A 17,534-nucleotide genomic window follows, 5' to 3' on the forward strand; every position below is an offset into this window, starting at 1 on the left:
GTTCCTCAGTGGAACAGGCTTCCTCGGGAGGTGGTGGGCTCTCCTTCCTTGGAGGTTTTTCAACAGAGGCTAGATGGCCATCTGACAGCAATGAAGATCCTGTGAATTTAGGGGGAGGGGTTTGTGAGTTTCCTGTATTGTGCAGGTGGTTGGACTAGATGACCCTAGAGGTCTCTTTATGATTCTAGGAAAGCCTAAAAAGGACAATTAAAAAGGAATGACAGAAACAGCAGAGAGAGGAACTGAATGCATTGCAAACCAATGAAAACCCATTCAGAAAATGAAATGGAAGCCTAGTAATTCAATTGTAATGCATCCAGATCTACAGTCGTGCAAATGCCTGTGTTGTTTGATGCTAAGGGATAAGGAGAGATCTTCAAGGGAGTTCTCTCATTCTTAGGTTTCATGGTCCATAATCCTTTCCTCCAACTTTGCCTTCCTATGAGGAAGTCCTGCCTTGCCCAGCCATCTTTAACACCCGTCAGTTCAGGCCAGGAGACTTGTTGAGGTGATCTGGCCATACGGTCTCACGACCTAGTAATTCGGCCTTGAGTCAGAGATGTTCTTAAACACTGCTGATGAGCCCCTTCACCAGGGAGCCGGCAAAAAGCCACGGATCACAGTGCGGACGAGAGAATGGAGCAAACTCTTGTTCTGCTGGCATGTGGAGACTGCCTGAGGAGCGACTAGGACAGGGCAGTTGTACCGTGGCAGATCAATTTATGCAGGATGAGAAAAACAATCCAAAACAAATAAACGTATTTGTGATGCTGTTTTATTTGCGGACAAATCCTGCCCTGCTTTGCAGGTTGCACCCATTTCATGATCCTTTTGTGCAAGAGCAGAGATGACCCTCCTTGGAATATACGCAGGAACAGCCCAAGGGCACATAGCGCCCTAGGCAAACTGACCGCCCACCAACCCCCCCCCACAGCACCACGGTGCTGCACCCTCACCTCCTCCCTCCCCCATGCCGCCTGCTCCCTCCCTCCTCCCTCCCTCCGCCTCCTCCCTCCCCCACGCCGCCTGCTCCCTCCCTCCCCTCATGTCAATTTCAACGCCAGAGAACCCGCGGTCAAATGCCACTCTCCCCGGCTATCTAAAGGTGCGCTCCCCCCCTGACTGGCGGGTAAAACTGTGCGCTGACTGGCGGGTAAAACTGTGGCACCTTCACTGTCCATGCCCAGGGCAGGCCAGCAGCAGCGGGAAGGGCAAAGTCTGAAAGTAAGTCACCCGTGCTGCCTACTTTCCACTTCCTGGATCGGAAGGAAGTGGGAAACAGGCAGCGTTTAGATAGCCGGGGAGAGCGCCGTTCGAATGCGAGTTCCCAGGCATTGAAATTGACATGGGGGGGGGGGAGGTGGCTGGGGAGCAGGCAAACTAGGCATTTGCTTAGGGGGAGGGGGGAAGGCCGAATTCAGTGCCCTGCCAGTACCCTAAGCAACTGCCAAGTTTGCGAGTGGGCGAGCCAGCCCTGAATATACATAATGTTTAACTAGAGCTCAGAAACATCCCTTCCCTGCCCCAAACACACACGAAAGCTTCCTTCTGACATGTGGGCCTTTTTTCATGTCTTGGAGATCAATCCCATCTCTTCCTTTCCCTCCCAGGTCAGTTATGGGTTTGTTTCGCACATTCTTAACGATCCGGTTCGGTTTCCTTTTTTCTTTCGGATGGTTCCGAAAGAGGAGCAGCACTACCTGGGAGTTGTCAGACTGCTGGTGCATTTCGGATGGACGTGGATCGGTCTCATCGCGTCAGACACTGAGAATGGAGAACAGTTCCTGAGAGTCTTTCCTCCTCTGGCCAGCAGGAGTGGGGTTTGTGTGGCCTTCTCACTGACTTTCCCAACTGTAAACATATTCACAAGAAAGACAGAAGAATTGTTCTTGTCGTCGGATGCATTTCGCTTGTGGAGGGAGGTCAATGTATTTGTTTTTTATGGGGAGACGCAAGTTTTGGTCGATATATTTTTCTGTATACAAACACTAGCTGAAAAGTGGATCAATCCCCCTGTGGGGAAAGTCTGGATCACCACGGCCTTGTGGGACCTCACCTTCTCTTTTTGGAAACCACAATTAACTTCTGATCAACTCTATGGCTTCTTTTCCTTTTCAATGCAGACAATCAAAACGATAGAATTTCTCACTTACGCAATGTTGTACTCCTCTATCGAGCAGTTTTGGGAGCAATCATTCCATTGCGTGTATTCAAAGCCCGCTTTGTCTGTGAAAGGCCAAGTCAGCTGTGCAGAGAGAGAGAATCTGGAGGACCTTCCCCAGGATATGATCGAAACGATCCTTTTGCGAGACAGCTATCTGACGTTCCATGCTGTCCACGCTGTGGCACGGGCCTTACACGCCACTTACTCAACAAGATCCAAGCAGGTATTCAGCAGGGGCAGCTTGAGACCCCGCCCTCTACAGCCCTGGCAGGTATTCCTTTCTCCACATCAATATTAGCAATTAAAACAGTCTTAGCATTTTGTAGTCAGATGTTGGTACGGCCTCAGAGGTAACTGTCTCCAGGCCCAGACCCCTCTCAAGAGCTGCTTCTGACAGAGCTCAAGATCCAAGCAGATCTTTGGCAGGAACAGCTTGGGATGCCTCATGGTACAGTTTGGTGTAGTGGTTAAGTGCACGGACTCTTATCTGGGAGAACCGGGTTTGATTCCCCACTCCTCCACTTGCAGCTGTTGGAATGGTCTTGAGTCAGCCATAGCTCTCGTAGGTGTTGTCCTTGAAAGGGCAGCTGCTGTAAGAGCTATCAGTGCCACCTACCTCACAGGGTGCGTGTTGTGGGGGGAGGTAAAGAAGATTATAGACCGCTCTGAGACCCAAAGTATAGAGCGGGATATAAATCCATTATCGTCTTCTTCTTCTACAGCACTGGTAGGTGTTCAGCAATTAAATATTCTTTAATGTTCTTATCATCCTAATAATAATAATAAAAATAAGGGGTACAACTTATTTAAAAAGGACAGGCAAATGAGAAAGGGTGGAGGCGTAGCAGTATATGTGAAGGAGGTATATACTTGTGAGGAAATATGTGAATCTGAGCATGGCAGCTCAGTTGAGAGTCTCTGGGTAAAAATAAAAGGAGTGAGAAATAACTGTGATATTATTGTGGGGGTCTGCTATAGACCACCAAGTCAGTCAGAGGACTTGGATGAGATACTTCTACAGCAGATTGCAAAGTTCTCCAAGAGAAAGGATACAGTGATCATGGGAGATTTCAATTACCCAGACATCTGTTAGAAGTCCAACTCTGCTAAAAATGAAAAGTCAAATAGATTCCTGACTTGTCTTGCTGACAACTTCCTTTTCCAGAAAGTGAAGACAGAAACAAAGGGATCTGCTATCTTGGATTTGATTCTCACCAACAAGGAAGGATTGAAGAAGTAGAAATAGTGGGCACCCTGGGCAGTAGTGACCATGTAAATTTGGAATTTACAGTCTTAGGGAAGGGATAAGCTATACGTAGTCAGACTTATAGGTTGGACTTCAGAAAGGCAAACTTTGATAAACTTAGAACTATGCTGAGTAAAACCCCATGGTCAGAAATACTTAGGAGGAAGGGGGTTCAGGAGGGGTGGGAGTTTCTTAAAAGTGAAATACTGAAAGCGCAATCACAGACGATTCCTATGAAAAGAAAAAATGGGAAAAGTCTAAAGAAGCCGAAGTGGCTCCATTAACAGCTCTCTAAAGACTTGAGAAATAAAAAAGACTCCTTTAGGAATTGGAAGAGGGCCTTATAACCAAGGATGAATATAAACAAATCACCAGCGCTTGTAGAGAAAAAGTTAGGAAAGCTAAAGCTCAGTATGAGCTTAGGTTGGCCAAAGATGCTAAAAACAACAAAAAAAGGTTCTTTTCTTATGTTCAGAGTAAGAAAAAGAGCAAGGACATGGTAGGCCCATTGCGAGGGCAAGAAAGTGAAATTGTAACAGGTAATGAAGAGAGGGCGGAACTGCTCAATTCCTACTTTTCCTTAGTCTTCTCTTCTGAGGGAAATGGTGCTCAACATGGCAAAAACGGAACATATAAGGAGGGTATGAAGTTCCAACCTAGGATAAGCATAGGGGTAGTACATAAACACCTAGTTTCTTTAAATGAAACTAAGTCCTCAGGGCCAGATGAATTGCATCACAAACACTTCCCCCAAAATTCACAGGATCTTCATTGCTGTCAGATGGCCATCTAGCCTCTGTTGAAAAATTTCCAAGGAAGGAGAGCCCACCACCTCCCAAGGAAGCCTGTTCCACTGAGGAACTACTCAAACGGTCAGGAAGTTCTTCCTAATGTTGAGCCAGAAACTCTTGATTTAATTTCATTCTTAGGCGAACTGACCACTTTGTCTTCCTTATCCAGTTATTCAGATTATTATCCCTTTAGTTTCTTCAGGGTTTTCATTTTGAAAAATTCTCCCTTGCCCATCATTCTCATCATACAAGCCCTTTCAATTTCCTGTTCCAACTTTACGATGCATGTAAACTTTACGATACACAAAGGGGTGAGTCTGGGTGTTGACAGCATATATATATATATATGAACATATGAAGCTGCCTTATACTGAATCAGACCCTCGGTCTATCAAAGTCAGTATTGTCTTCTCAGACTGGCAGCGGCTCTCCAGGGTCTCAAGCTGAGGTTTTTCACACCTTTTTGCCAGGACCCTCTTTTGGAGATGCCGAGGATTGAACCTGGGACCTTCTGCTTCCCAAGCAGATGCTCTACCACTGAGCCACCGTCCCTCCCCATATGCTAAGTCAACAACCAGACTCACCCCTACATGTATTGTAAAGTTGGAACAGGAAATTGAAGTAATAAGTTCAGTAATATTATTGAAGTAATAAGTTCTTATTACTTATAAATACGAATAATTTATTTCGGGGGTATATTTTCAGCTCGGGAAGATTGAAATGCAAACCCCTAAGAGCCATGCTTCTTGCTGCAACTGGTATGCCTCCAACAACATCAGTTTGATGCAAAGTCAGGGGGTTTTTGCACATGAGCTGCAGACTTTAGGAGTCTGTCGTAAGACATGGAGGAAGTAAGGCAAACTCCCAAATACTTTTAGGCCCTCTTTGAATGGGCAAAACGTTCAGTTTAGCTTATTCGATTCGATTCAAAACTTCAGTGAAGCTAGAAGACGTGACCGTAAAAGATTAGTATTCCAATTGAACTGTGCTGAAAAATCCACTCTCTTTGACTAATTTCTAAGTGCCTTAATTTTCTCTTTCCTTTTAGCTTCATGCTTTCCTGAGGAACATCCCACTGTACAATACTTCCAAGGGTGAAGTGTACTTGGATGAGAACAGGGACGTTGCAGTAGATTTTGACATTGAGCAGTGGGTGGGATTTCCCAATCACTCCCACGGGGGAGTGAAAGTGGGGACTGCGGAGAGACAGTCATCTGGAGAGCCCAAAATCACCATTCACCAGAAGGCTATTATGTGGCCCAAGAGGTTAAACCAGGTGGGGAAATCTACTGATTTCATAGCCTTTTCTTGATCACTTTCTGTGATCATGTAAATGAATGTATTTGTTTGTTCTAGCTGAGGTATATTGAAATAAATAAAAAACAGACTTCAATATGGGACAATGCAGAAGAAGAAAAAGAAGAATTGCATATTTATACCCTGCACTTCTCTCTGAATCAGTGACTCAGAGCGGCTTACGATCTCCTATATCTTCTCCCCCCACAACAGACACCCTGTGAGGTGGGTGGGGCTGGAGAGAGCTCTCACAACAGTTGCCCTTGCAAGGACAGAGGCTCAGAGCGGCTCACAATCTCCTTTACCTTCCTCCCCCACAACAGACACCCTGTGAGGTGGGTGGGGCTGAGAGGGCTCTCCCAGCAGCTGCCCTTTCAAGGACAACCTCTGCCAGAGCTATGGCTGACCCAAGGCCGTTCCAGCAGGTGCAAGTGGAGGAGTGGGGAATCAAACCCGGTTCTCCCAGATAAGAGTCCGCACACTTAACCACTACACCAAACTGGCTCTCCCAAGAGATTTGCACAGTGATAATTGTGGTACTAGGGCCGGTCTCGGCGTATTGGTTTCCACTCCTGAAAGGCATGTTTTCTAGCTCAGGCCAAGCTTTTATGACTGTGTAAAGGCAAAAGTCATAGCTCCTTGTTCTTCACTCCATCCCTATCCTATCCAATCCCAGAGCTTCATACTGTGTCCAGTAACAGGGGCTGCCTCCCACATCTGAAAATCCCCCTGAAGATCACATCTGAGGCCAGTTCAGACACGATCCACGGTGGCTCATTAGACTTGGTTAAATCCAGCATGTCCTGAACAACAGACAGGAACAACTCTTACAGGATCCAACTCAGAATCAGGGTTACCAATCTCCAGATAGGGCCTTGAGATCTCCCAAAGATATGCCAGATCACCAGAATAAAGAGATCAGCTCCCACGGATAAACTGGAGAGCAGACAGAAAGGCATTATTGTATGCTACTTTCCTGCCTTTTCCAGACTTCACTTCCGATAGATAGACAGACAGACAGACAGACAGACAGACAGACAGACAGACAGACAGACAGACAGACAGACAGATAGATAGATAGATAGATAGATAGATAGATAGATAGATAGATAGATAGATAGATAGATAGATAGATAGATAGATAGATAGATAGATAGATACTCCCAACCCATAGTTTGGAAACCCACATCATATGGAAGAATCTCTAGTTGATTGGACCATCAAACTTGCACCTTCCACCAAGGTGGAAATTTCTCAGCCAAGATTCTGTAAACCATCTACCTTCTACGAACCAAAGGGTGATTAACTTGTGGAATTCACTGCCACAGGAGGTGGTGACGGCCACAAGTATAGCTACCTTCAAGAGGGGTTTAGATAAAAATATGGAGCACAGGTCCATCAGTGGCTATTAGCCACAGTGTGTGTGTATATATAAAAATTTTTGCCACTGTGTGACACAGAGTGTTGGACTGGATGGGCCGTTGGCCTGATCCAACATGGCTTCTCTTATGTTCTTATGTTCTAACCTAGAGAAATTCATAGAATCATAGAGCTGGAAGGGACCTCTAGGGTCATCTAGTCCAACCCCTAAATTATGTCTCCTTTGCTCATGCCTAGAAGGTCTAGCATCCAGGACCTGAGATGGACACTCCACAGCCTCCCATCTTGTATATTAAGTCCACAGATCCTTCGTTTACCACCTCCACTGATTCCTTTTGAATTGCCCAGGCTCAACCGAGCAATGAAAATCCGTCTCCCACTCCTGTGGTAGCATCACCCTCAAATTAAGGCTTGAACTCCGAACCAAGAAAGCCAGGCCTGCACAGAATATCTGCATGCACAAAACAATTGATATTCCCTTTTCCCTTCTGCTTGACTTTCCGGTTAGTCCATACCCTATTCTAGGTGTTCGAAGAATTGTCAGCCTGGACAAGCCAAGATGACTCAGGAAGGGAAGCCATTTTGCTGCTATGACTGTGTCCCATGCCCGGAAGGAACCGTCTCCACAAAGGAAGGTGGGTGACTCATTCCAAAGCAGTGCCAGATTAAACCCCGTGGAGGCCCCTAGGCAGGCAAAATCTTGAGGGCCCCCTTGCAAATTATCTCAGAGTCAGAGCGCCCACACCGCCGCCCGCAGCCCCTACTGGAGCCTGCAAAAGCCCCTTTGACAGTTGTGGGAGAGAGGCAGAGAGAGGCAAACTTGGCAACGATGCCAGCAGCAGCCACAGCAGGCAAGTCGAGCAAAGAGCGGCTCAGTTGCTGGCTGTGTGTGAGGGCAGGGAGGGCTGCAAGCAGGGGGAAAACTGGGGAGGAGCTGGCCCAGGGCCCTTAAAGATGTGGGGGCCCATAGGCCAGTGCCTAGTTGGCCTAATTGTTAATCCGGCCCTGCTCCAAAGAAATGACCTTGCTAGTTTAAAGAGAGAGAGAGAGAGAGCAAGAAGGCCAAGTATCTTCTCCACCCTCTGCTGCTTCATATCTCAACACAGCAGCTCTCTTTCCCTGCCAAAGTGTCGAGCAGCGATGGGTCAGCCTGACCTGAAAAAGATCTCTGGCATCAGCGCCAGTGTGTAGGAGCAGGTGTAAGAAAAAGCCCCCCACTTTTCATATGCATGGATATCGTGATCACCAATATGGTTGCCAGGGTGCCTGGAGTTTTGACTCGCACACATCTGCTCTAAGAAGTGGACTTTGCCCACGGTTGCTAAGGCTTATGTGGATACTATAAGCCTCAGCTTTGCAGCAGCATTCTACATCTCTGGATGGGTGTTAGCCAGAACTACAGACGAGCTTTCAGCTGCTCCTTGTGTGCCCAGTCTTGGCCGCTGCAGTGGAAGAAGCCAAGCCACCATGAACTGTACAGGCAAACAGTTTCCAGCCTGTTTCCATGAACCAAAGGCTAACACCACCAGAATCCATCTTATTTTCCTGACTCCATATCCAACAGCTGCTTCAACTTCTGTATAAGGCAATCAAGCATATCTTAGGCGTGGATCCTGCCAGACCACTCAAACCTTTGTCCAACAGAACTCAGGACAAAGACTGGTGCCAGGAAGAAGACTAAAGAAGAGGAAGACCATCTTCAACCAGAGCCAAGTTCCTTTGTGTAAACCGGGTGTTACCTAGGCAATGATTTGGCTCTCTATTGTCACCCTTTTAGATAAGTTTAATAGTCTTAAGCATCTCCCCACCCAGTAATCTCTCCCATTCTTCTCCCCAACTGTCATTTTGGAGCCTCACCCTAGTCCATTGCCACCTGAAAGTTTAACCAGGTACCCCTGGACCAAGCTTGTTCATTGGTCAGTCATGGGCACCCAATTAGGTGCCACCAATTAACTTGCTATTGGCTACTGCAGAAGTCCAGCCCTTATGGTCACTGCAGAGCCTCCCCTTTTCTGAGGTCATGTACCAGCTGACCACCTGTCATCCACCCCTGTACCTCCCATCCCCTAAGGGCTCAAGGTAGTCTTTATAACCTGTGACACAGCTCTCCACATGTGTGCATCTAGCAGTATCCCAGTTCCACTGTCTAGATCCATCCCTGATTCTGGCCACAGTTTTGGGTCCATTTCCCCCATCCTCTTACGTCGCCATTGCAGCCTTCTTGAAGACTACGATCGGTAATTATCACCCTGTTTGTCTACCCATGTGTTGTCTCTATCTCTCTCTCTATTTTTCCTAGGACTGTATGTATGTTTCATGAGCACATTGTCTTGTATGTATGCCTATATTTTCTAGAATAAATTTTAATTGTTTTACTTAATTAGAGTCCCTAATATCTTAAGCATTACTTTTCTGGATGGTTAATCCTGTATACACAGGTAAAAAGATCCTGAGTGAGCCAGGTGCCCACCTGACAATTCCCCAACCTCGTTTTGAGGGCATTTTGGCTTACACATGACAGGTAGACAGCTGCCTAGGGCACCATCTGGCTTACAGGGGTGCCACAGGGCAGACACACACACACACCACCATTGTCACCTTCCTAGGTCTGCACAGACCCAGGAAGGCAAGAGCGGCTGGGTGGCATGGTGGTGTGTACTGTTCTCAGAGCCCACCTTCCCTTGTGAGGGAAGGAGGGCTCTGAGGACGGTACACACTGCCCCACCTCTCTCACCTTCCTGGGTCTGCTGGGAGAAGGGGCGGGGCCTAGAGCTCAAGGAAACCTGATGCAGGCCATGTCTGGCATAAATGTCCGAAAGGATTTCTAAGCGAAATAGCTAAATAAGCTGTGTCAGTAGACAGCTCTAGCCGAAACAGATAAATGAGAAGGGTTCGTTCTACAGGTTTGTGCATTAGGATGCAAGAACATAAGAGAAGCCATGTTGGATCAGGCCAATGGCCCATCCAGTCCAACACTCTGTGTCACATAAGAACATAAGAGAAGCCACGTTGGATCAGGCCAATGCCCCATCCAGCCCAACACTCTGTGTCACATAAGAACATAAGAGAAGCCATGTTGGATCAGGTAAATGGCCCATCCAGCCCAACACTCTGTGTCACATAAGAATATAAGAGAAGTCATGTTGGATCAGGCCAATGGCCCATCCAGTCCAACACTCTTGTCATATAAGAACATAAGAGAAGCTATGTTGGATCAGGCCAATGGCCCAACCAGTCCAGCACTCTGTGTCACACAGTGGTCAAAAAACCCTGGTGCCATCAGGAAGTCCATTAGTGGGGCCAGGACACTAGAAGCCCTCCCACTGTGCCCCCCCTCCAAGCACCAAGAATACAGAGCACTACTGCCCCAGACAGACAGTTCCAACAATACACTGTGGCTAATAAGAAAGGCAGAAATACATACAGATGTACATGTGTAAATAGCTGGGGTTTTCCACCTGCAAATTAAGTGTGTGGCCACCATCCCCTCTAAATAACAAGGTGGGAATCTATCTGTCACCCACCTACTCAAATGCAAGAAATCAGAGAAACTGTACTGGAGCTAAAGAGGGCAAGAGAGTCTTTGGAAGCACCTTGGAAAGTCCCATAAGGAATAAAGATTCCATATCCATTCTGTCTGTAAAGTGCTGTCAATTCACAGTTGACTTATGGCAACCCTATAGAGTTTTCAGTTCAAGTGAATGAGCAGAGGTAGTTTGCCAGGGCCTTCTTCTGCGGCCTTTCTTCGTGGTTTTTTATCCAAGTACTGACCCTGCTTAGCTCCCAACATCTGATGAAATCAGGCTATACTATATCCATTCCACAATTCTCTATAGCCAGTACTGGTTGCTACTAGATCATGCTTTACGACATGCTTTATTAAATTATTACATTTATGCTTTTAATCCTGTGTGACAAAGGAATGGGTAACTCACATTGGCAGCTGTCCCTGAAACTGAATGTGTCTTTGATAACTTTAGCCTGAAATTTCCTAAGTTTGTTTAGAAATAAAGAATGCTTCCAAGTGCATGTGGAAAATATGTATGTGTGTGTACAGCAGGAATAACATCAAGCATAAGAACATAAGAGAAGCCGTGTTTGATCAGGCCAGTGGCCCATCCAGTCCAATACTCTGTGTCACATAAGAACATAAGAGAAGCCATGTTGGATCAGGCCAATGGCCCCTCAAGTCCAACACTCTGTATCACATAAGAACATAAGAGAAGCTACATTGGATCAGGCCAGTGCCCCATCCAGTCCAATACTCTGGGCCATAGAGTGGCCAAACCCCAGATGCCACCTGGAGGTCCACCAGTGGGGCCAGAACTCCAGAAGCCCTTCCGCTGTTGTCCCAAAACACTGAAATTGCAGAGCATCACTTCCATAGACAATGTTCTATCTAGACCTTTTAGCTAATAGCCAATAATGGACCTCTGCTCCAAATATTTATCCAATCCCTCTTGAAACTGTCTATGCTTGTAGCTGCAACCACCTCCTGTGGTAGTGAATTCCACATGTTAATAACTTTTTGGGTGAAGAAGTACTTCCTTTGATCACTTCAAAGCCTACTGCTCCTTAATTTCATTGAGTGCCCACAAGTTCTTGGATCATCAGAAAGGGAGAAAAGGACTTTTTCTCTACCTTCTCTATACCATGCATATTGTTGCAAACCTCTGTCACGTCACACCTCAATCGTCTTTTCTCCAAACTGAGATCCCTAACCTTCCACTCTCTACATTGGACAAACAGGCCAGTCCCTTCGACAAAGAATTGATGGAGATGAATCCAAAAATACCATGGAAAACTAAGTCTGTGAACTACTAATAAACAATCTATCTGAAACATGTATATTTCATAAGAAGAGTGCATTTCCAATAAACAATCCAACCACAATCAAATAAAGTCCATTCAAAGTCCATACATGAAAGAAATAATTTCAAAGTCCATTTCCAAATGTATTTCAGTCATGCATGTATTCAGGATTTCTATCATGAATTGACTTCATTTGATTGTGGTTGGATTGTTTATTGTGAATGCGCTACTCTTATGAAATACTATATACTTTTCACATTGTTAAAACAGAGAGCCAGTTTGGTGTAGTGGTTAAGTGTGTGAACTCTTATCTGGAAGAACCGGGTTTGACTCCCTACTCCTCCATTTGCACCTGCTGGAATGGCTTTGGGTCAGCCATAGCTCTGGCAGAGGTTGTCCTTGAAAGGGCAGCTGCTGTGAGAGCCCTCTCAGCCCCACCCACCTTACAGGGTGTCTGTTGTGGGGGAGGAAGATAAAGGAGATTGTGAGCTGCTCTGAGACTCTGAGATTCGAAGTGGAGGGTGGGATATAAGTCCAGTATCAGCATAATAATCATCATCATTTATTAGTAATTTACAGAGTTTTTCCATTGCATTTTTGGATTCTTTAATCTTGACTGTATACCATGGTGACATATTTTTTGTTAACTCTTTCCCTTAAGAACAGAAGAACGTTTCACATCCCCAGCTCAGACAAATCCCACTGTCCTTCAAATTCATCATTTTTAAAAAAGCAAGTGGTGAGACAGCCCAAGAAAACATACAGACCTGACACCAAGAAAATCCCCTGGTGACCCAGAGCATCTCGGATTCAAAGGGATGCAATCCCTGAATGGGGAAGCATACCAATCCACGAGACATGGCTGTTGGATGTATCGTCACCCCTTTAAATATCCTTGAATATATTAAAGATCATAAGATTATGATGGTGATATGTTAGATACTAAAATGGTTTTGTTCTTCCCAGATGCAGACCATTGTGACAAATGTCCAGAGGATCAGCATCCAAACAGTGACCAAACTAAATGCGTGTTGAAGGCTATAATTGTGCTTTCCTATGAAGAATCTTTGGGGGTTATCCTAACTGTCATTCCTCTGTTCCTGTTCCTACTCACTGGTGGGATTTTAGGGCTCTTCATTAAATTCCGAGATACTCCAGTAGTCAAAGCCAACAACCGGGACCTCACCTACATTCTCCTCATCTCTCTGCTGCTCTCCTTCCTCTCCTCCTTTCTGTTTATTGGCCAGCCAACAAAGGTGACATGTCTTCTTCAACAAGCCACCTTCAGCATCATCTTCTCAATCTCTGTCTCTTCTGTCTTGGCCAAAACCATCACTGTGGTGGTGGCCTTCACGGCAACAAAGCCAGGGAACAGGATGAATAAATGGCTGGGCAAGAGTTTGGCCAACTCTATCCTCATCTGCTGTTCGAGTGTCCAAGTTGGCCTCTGCATCCTCTGGCTGGGAACCTCTCCCCCCTTCCCAGAGTCCGACATGCACTCCCAGGCTGGGCAAATCACGCTGCAATGCAACCAAGGGTCTGTGGCCATGTTTTATGGTGCCCTGGGCTACATGGGCTTCCTGGCTGCCGTCTCTTTCACGGTGGCTTTCCTGGCCAGGAACCTACCTGGGGCCTTCAACGAGGCCAAGCTGATCACCTTCAGCATGCTGGTGTTCTGCAGCGTGTGGGTGTCGTTTGTGCCCACCTACCTGAGCACAAAGGGGAAATACATGGTAGCCGTGCAGGTCTTCTCCATGTTGGCCTCCAGTGCTGGACTGCTGGGTTGCATCTTTATTCCCAAATGCTACATTATTATAATGAGACCTGATCTGAATACCAAGCAGCATTTAATGACAAAACTGAATAGATAATGGGACATCCCTGTTATCATAGTTCTGACCACAGTGGGGTTAAAGCACAGCTAATAGACGAATTTTGGCAATTCCTAGGACGGGAATCCGACAATTTTCATGAATCTGACATCTGCTTTTGATCTCATCTGAAAGGAGCATCTTGGGTAGAAACCTTATCACATTCCTGTACTTAAATAACTGTTTGGAGTCTGTCACAATGGTACAACGAAGAGCTTCTAATGGCTGCCACCACTCTGGTAAGGGTCTGTTTCAAAGGTCCCAGCTAACTCACCCACCCCTCTTTTCCTTCTTAACAAAACACCTTCTATCCATGACCGAAGAGATGTGAGGAGGATTACAACAGTATAACAGTATAACAGGCAGCATAACAACACAGGTCTATTATAAGTGCTTGAAAAGAAACAAGTGGGATGTACAAACTTTGAGTGCAACAGTGAATATGAAAAAAGTAAAGGTGGAACAAAGCAAAAATAAAAACTCCATTGCAACTAACTAATAATAATAATAATATATTTTATTTATATCCCGCCCTCCCCATCGAAGCAGGCTCAGGGCGCTCACAACATATATGTTCCCTTCCTATAAGGCGAACAGACTCAAACTCACCACTCCTTGGGTGAGGGAACCCTGCTGCTGCAGCCTTTCAAGTGATAACTCTCCTGGCTGCAGCCTCTCCAGAGAGAGCACTCTCCCTCTATACCCAGGCCTATTTATTCTTTCTTCCTAGGTCCCACCCCCTCTGATCTTCACCGGTCAAATTTTCCCTCCAACACCTCTGCCCACCCAATCAGAGGGACAGAAGGGATCCTGGGATATGTAGGCCCTGTAGCTACTCTAACACAGGCTTCCCTGGAGCCTGTAGGCCACACTAGGCTTATGATCATGATAGAGTTGCAGAAAGGAGAAAAAGTCTTTAAAGACTAACAGAAACTTTGACAGGGTAGGAGCTTTCATCAGTTCTTCAGATACCAGTACAAAGCAGCAAGAAGTGAGTAGTACTCTCAAAAGCTCACAATTTTTGTTAGCCTTTAAGGTGCTGCTGGACTCTAATCCTTTTCTACTGCAACAGACAGACTAACATGGCTACCCAACTTAATCTATCTGTTTGGAGCAGTTTTCCTGCTCCATTGAAGGGCACTTCACCAATTCAATCCTTACTGCTAAAGGGTTATGGGAAGGTTGTGAGTTTTTTTCTTTATCCTCCATTTAAACAATGTGGCCTCCACTCTTCATCCCCCTCCTGCAGAATTAGATGGCATCCAAATTAACTAAAGTTCTGATGTTCTCCAATAACTGCAGTAAGCAGAAGTTAGCTTACTCTTCTTGTGTTTTGTCTTGAATATCTCATGGTGCTTGACAGGCCTCAGATTGAGTGGGAGCTCACAGGAACACAGCTCCTGAACCTTTCTGAAAGTTCCACCTCCTCCTTCTGAGAGTTCCACCTCCTTGTCCATTGAATAGTAGGTCCAGCTCCACTAGGGCTGGTTCTCAACCCGGGAGGTTCTCAACCCACCGGCCCACATTGGGCCGGTGAGGGGAACCTCCCCCTGCATCACTGGTGCTTTAATGTCATCATCAAAAGTGGCAGCACCTGTGCAGGGCCGCTCTAGGTGTTTCTGGGAAAACTCTATGGTTTTCCCGGTCTAGACATTTGGGAGGGGAGACTCTATGGTACAATAGGCACCATAGAGTTTTACCCTCCCAAATGGCTAGAGCGTCCGGGTAAACCATAGAGTTTCCCTGGAAATGCCTAGAGCAGTCCCGCACGAGCGCCGCCTGTCACTTCTGTGTGATGTCATTGCATCGCGCAGTGCGCAGCGCACAAACGAATGTCCCCCGCTGGGAGGATGAAGAGGACTTGGCAACCCTAAGCTCCACCACCTATTTTTCTACAAAATGACTGCTGGTGCTTGATAGATTTATTAATGGATGAATAGACAAACAGACAGCTGATGGATAGATTATAGATGGATGGAGAGGGAGAGAGAGAGAGAGAGAGAGAGAGATGATATAATCTATCCAGGGCTATTTTTGTAGAAAAATCCCAGCAGAAACTCATTTGCATATTAGGCCACATTCCCCAATATCACCATTGTTTCATGCAGACCTTTTTGTGGCAAAAGACAAACAGGAACTCATTGGGATCTTAGGCCACACCCGCTGATACCAAGGCAGCCTGAACTGCATTCCTGTGCGCTCCTGCTCAAAAAAAACCCCTAGTGTCTGTGATGTCACTTTTCTGCACCTGCGGTTTACTTGGGTGAAAAGCATGCTGAAGGAGAGGTAGACAGTAATGAACCTTGTACTTTGTACAACGCACATGATTGCCTCAGAGCGTGAGATCCGATGGCTGATGACCCTCCCCACAGCCTAGTTGTTGCTGCAGAAGTGCACCTAGTTGTTGCTCCAGAAGTGCAGCCTAGTTGTTGCTCCAGAAGTGCACCTTCCAGTCCCCAAGGAGATCTCCACCATTCAAGGAAAGTGAGGTCCCTCAAGTTCCCTGTCTCCACCCAACAGGCCAACATTGTCCACACCAATGAACAGTTAAGTAAATCCTGAACCCAGTGCTGCCCCATGCGTATGAGTGGACCTGCATTGAGATACCCAGATCAAAAGGGGATTGCTGGAGACTGAGACTCCGTTAAAGGAGGAAAGCCAGACCTGAGGTTGACCTTCCTCCTCTGGGAGGTTTGAATGTTGTGCTATGGGAAGTATGCCCCAGCCCTGGCCCTGGTGAGGTGGGTGCCTGGTCACATGACCATGTGTCTGGTCACATGACCACGTTGGCACAGTTCAGGTGTCCCAAAGGCATTTGGAGTGCCTTCAAAGTACATTTACTGCATGAGAGGGCCAGGGTTACGAGCATGAAGGACTGCCAGCTTGCAATGCAGTAGGTCGAACAGGCCCAGTACATATAGGCACTGGGCAGTGAGTTAGCATGCAAAATAGCGTGTGGGAGGGTGAAACTGAACCAGCTATTATTTTATTCTTTTTAAAAAATCGCTATTTTGCATGCTAACTCACCCAATGCCGATATGTGGCACTGTCTACTGGACTCCATTTCATAGTTGGATAAAGTGTGCGTGCACAGGAAAGCGTACCCTGAATAATAAAAAAAATGGACTTAAAAGTGCCACTGGTCTCTAACTTTGTTTTATTGCTACAGACCAACACGGCTACCCATCTGGATCAAGTTTTATTGTCTGCCTTGAGTTCTACTATTACGGAAGATGGAGGAAAAGATCTCTTTTGAAACTCCGTCTACCCCATGCACAATTTCATAAACCTCTATCATTTCATAAACCTCTATCTCGTAGTCATTTTTAAGCAATTTTTGAAGTAAACTTTTGCCTTTCTGTCAAGCACCGATATTTCTCAAGAAGCAGTCTGCTGTTTTTAATTAAAGAAGCTTTATTAATAGAAACTCAGGAGCTTTACCAAGGACACATGCCTTGGGAGTAATGGAGTCAAAGTAGCTACACAAGTCATATATAACGCTTCAGGTTACACTATGGATGCTTGCATGAGTCATGGGTTCAAAGGTTACTCTCTCTCTCTCGGCTTGGCTTCGCGAACGAAGATTTAAGAAGGGTGCAATAGTCCACGTCTACTGCAGGCTCGCTGGTGGCTGACAAGCCCAATGCGGGACAGGCAGGTCCGGCCACAGCGGCTGCAGGGAAAAGTCTGGTTTAGGGTTGGTGCTGTAGCAGTGCGATTCTTCCTCAATCTCCTTTTGTCCTCAAGACCAGCTATGCGTGCGTTCTCAAAGGAAGAGACAGCCTGGTGGATGGTGTGCCTCCATGCTTTGCGATCTGAGGCTAGGTCAGGCCACTGGTGATGGTTGATGTGACATGTGCCAAGGGATTTCTTCAAGGAGTCCTTGTACCTCTTATTTGGTGCCCCTCTATTTCGATGGCCGGTGGAGAGTTCGCCATACAGGGCAATCTTGGGAAGGCGGTGGTTTTCCATCC

At 46.3% G+C, this 17,534-nt stretch overlaps 2 protein-coding genes across 2 annotated transcripts in view; both read left to right on the forward strand.

Annotated features, from left to right (window-relative positions):
- Window positions 1–5,620, forward strand: part of LOC132571703 (vomeronasal type-2 receptor 26-like) — a 28,087-nt gene extending 22,467 nt beyond the window's left edge. Inside the window, exons 5-6 of the mRNA XM_060238496.1 lie at window positions 1,611–2,435; window positions 5,250–5,620. Of these exons, the coding sequence (XP_060094479.1) occupies window positions 1,611–2,435; window positions 5,250–5,513 (1,089 nt within the window). The 3' untranslated portion in view covers window positions 5,514–5,620. The remainder of the gene's footprint in view (window positions 1–1,610; window positions 2,436–5,249) is intronic.
- A 1,795-nt stretch (window positions 5,621–7,415) lies between these two features.
- LOC132571704 (vomeronasal type-2 receptor 26-like) lies at window positions 7,416–13,560 on the forward strand. Its single transcript, XM_060238497.1, has 2 exons — window positions 7,416–7,512; window positions 12,656–13,560. The coding sequence occupies exons 1-2, from the start codon at window positions 7,437–7,439 to the stop codon at window positions 13,558–13,560; spliced, it is 981 nt and encodes a 326-aa protein (XP_060094480.1). The 5' UTR covers window positions 7,416–7,436.
- The last annotated feature ends 3,974 nt before the right edge of the window (window positions 13,561–17,534 follow it).

Source organism: Heteronotia binoei, chromosome 5 (assembly GCF_032191835.1).
Source record: "Heteronotia binoei isolate CCM8104 ecotype False Entrance Well chromosome 5, APGP_CSIRO_Hbin_v1, whole genome shotgun sequence".
In the NCBI taxonomy this organism is placed as follows: domain Eukaryota; kingdom Metazoa; phylum Chordata; class Lepidosauria; order Squamata; family Gekkonidae; genus Heteronotia; species Heteronotia binoei.

Bases quoted from the DNA above. Each gene is read 5' to 3' on its own strand.
- LOC132571704 (XM_060238497.1), top strand. From the start codon at position 7,437: ATGACTCAGGAAGGGAAGCCATTTTGCTGCTATGACTGTGTCCCATGC. The intron at 7,513-12,655 runs GTGGGTGACTCA...TGTTCTTCCCAG, and splicing joins AACCGTCTCCACAAAGGAAG to ATGCAGACCATTGTGACAAA.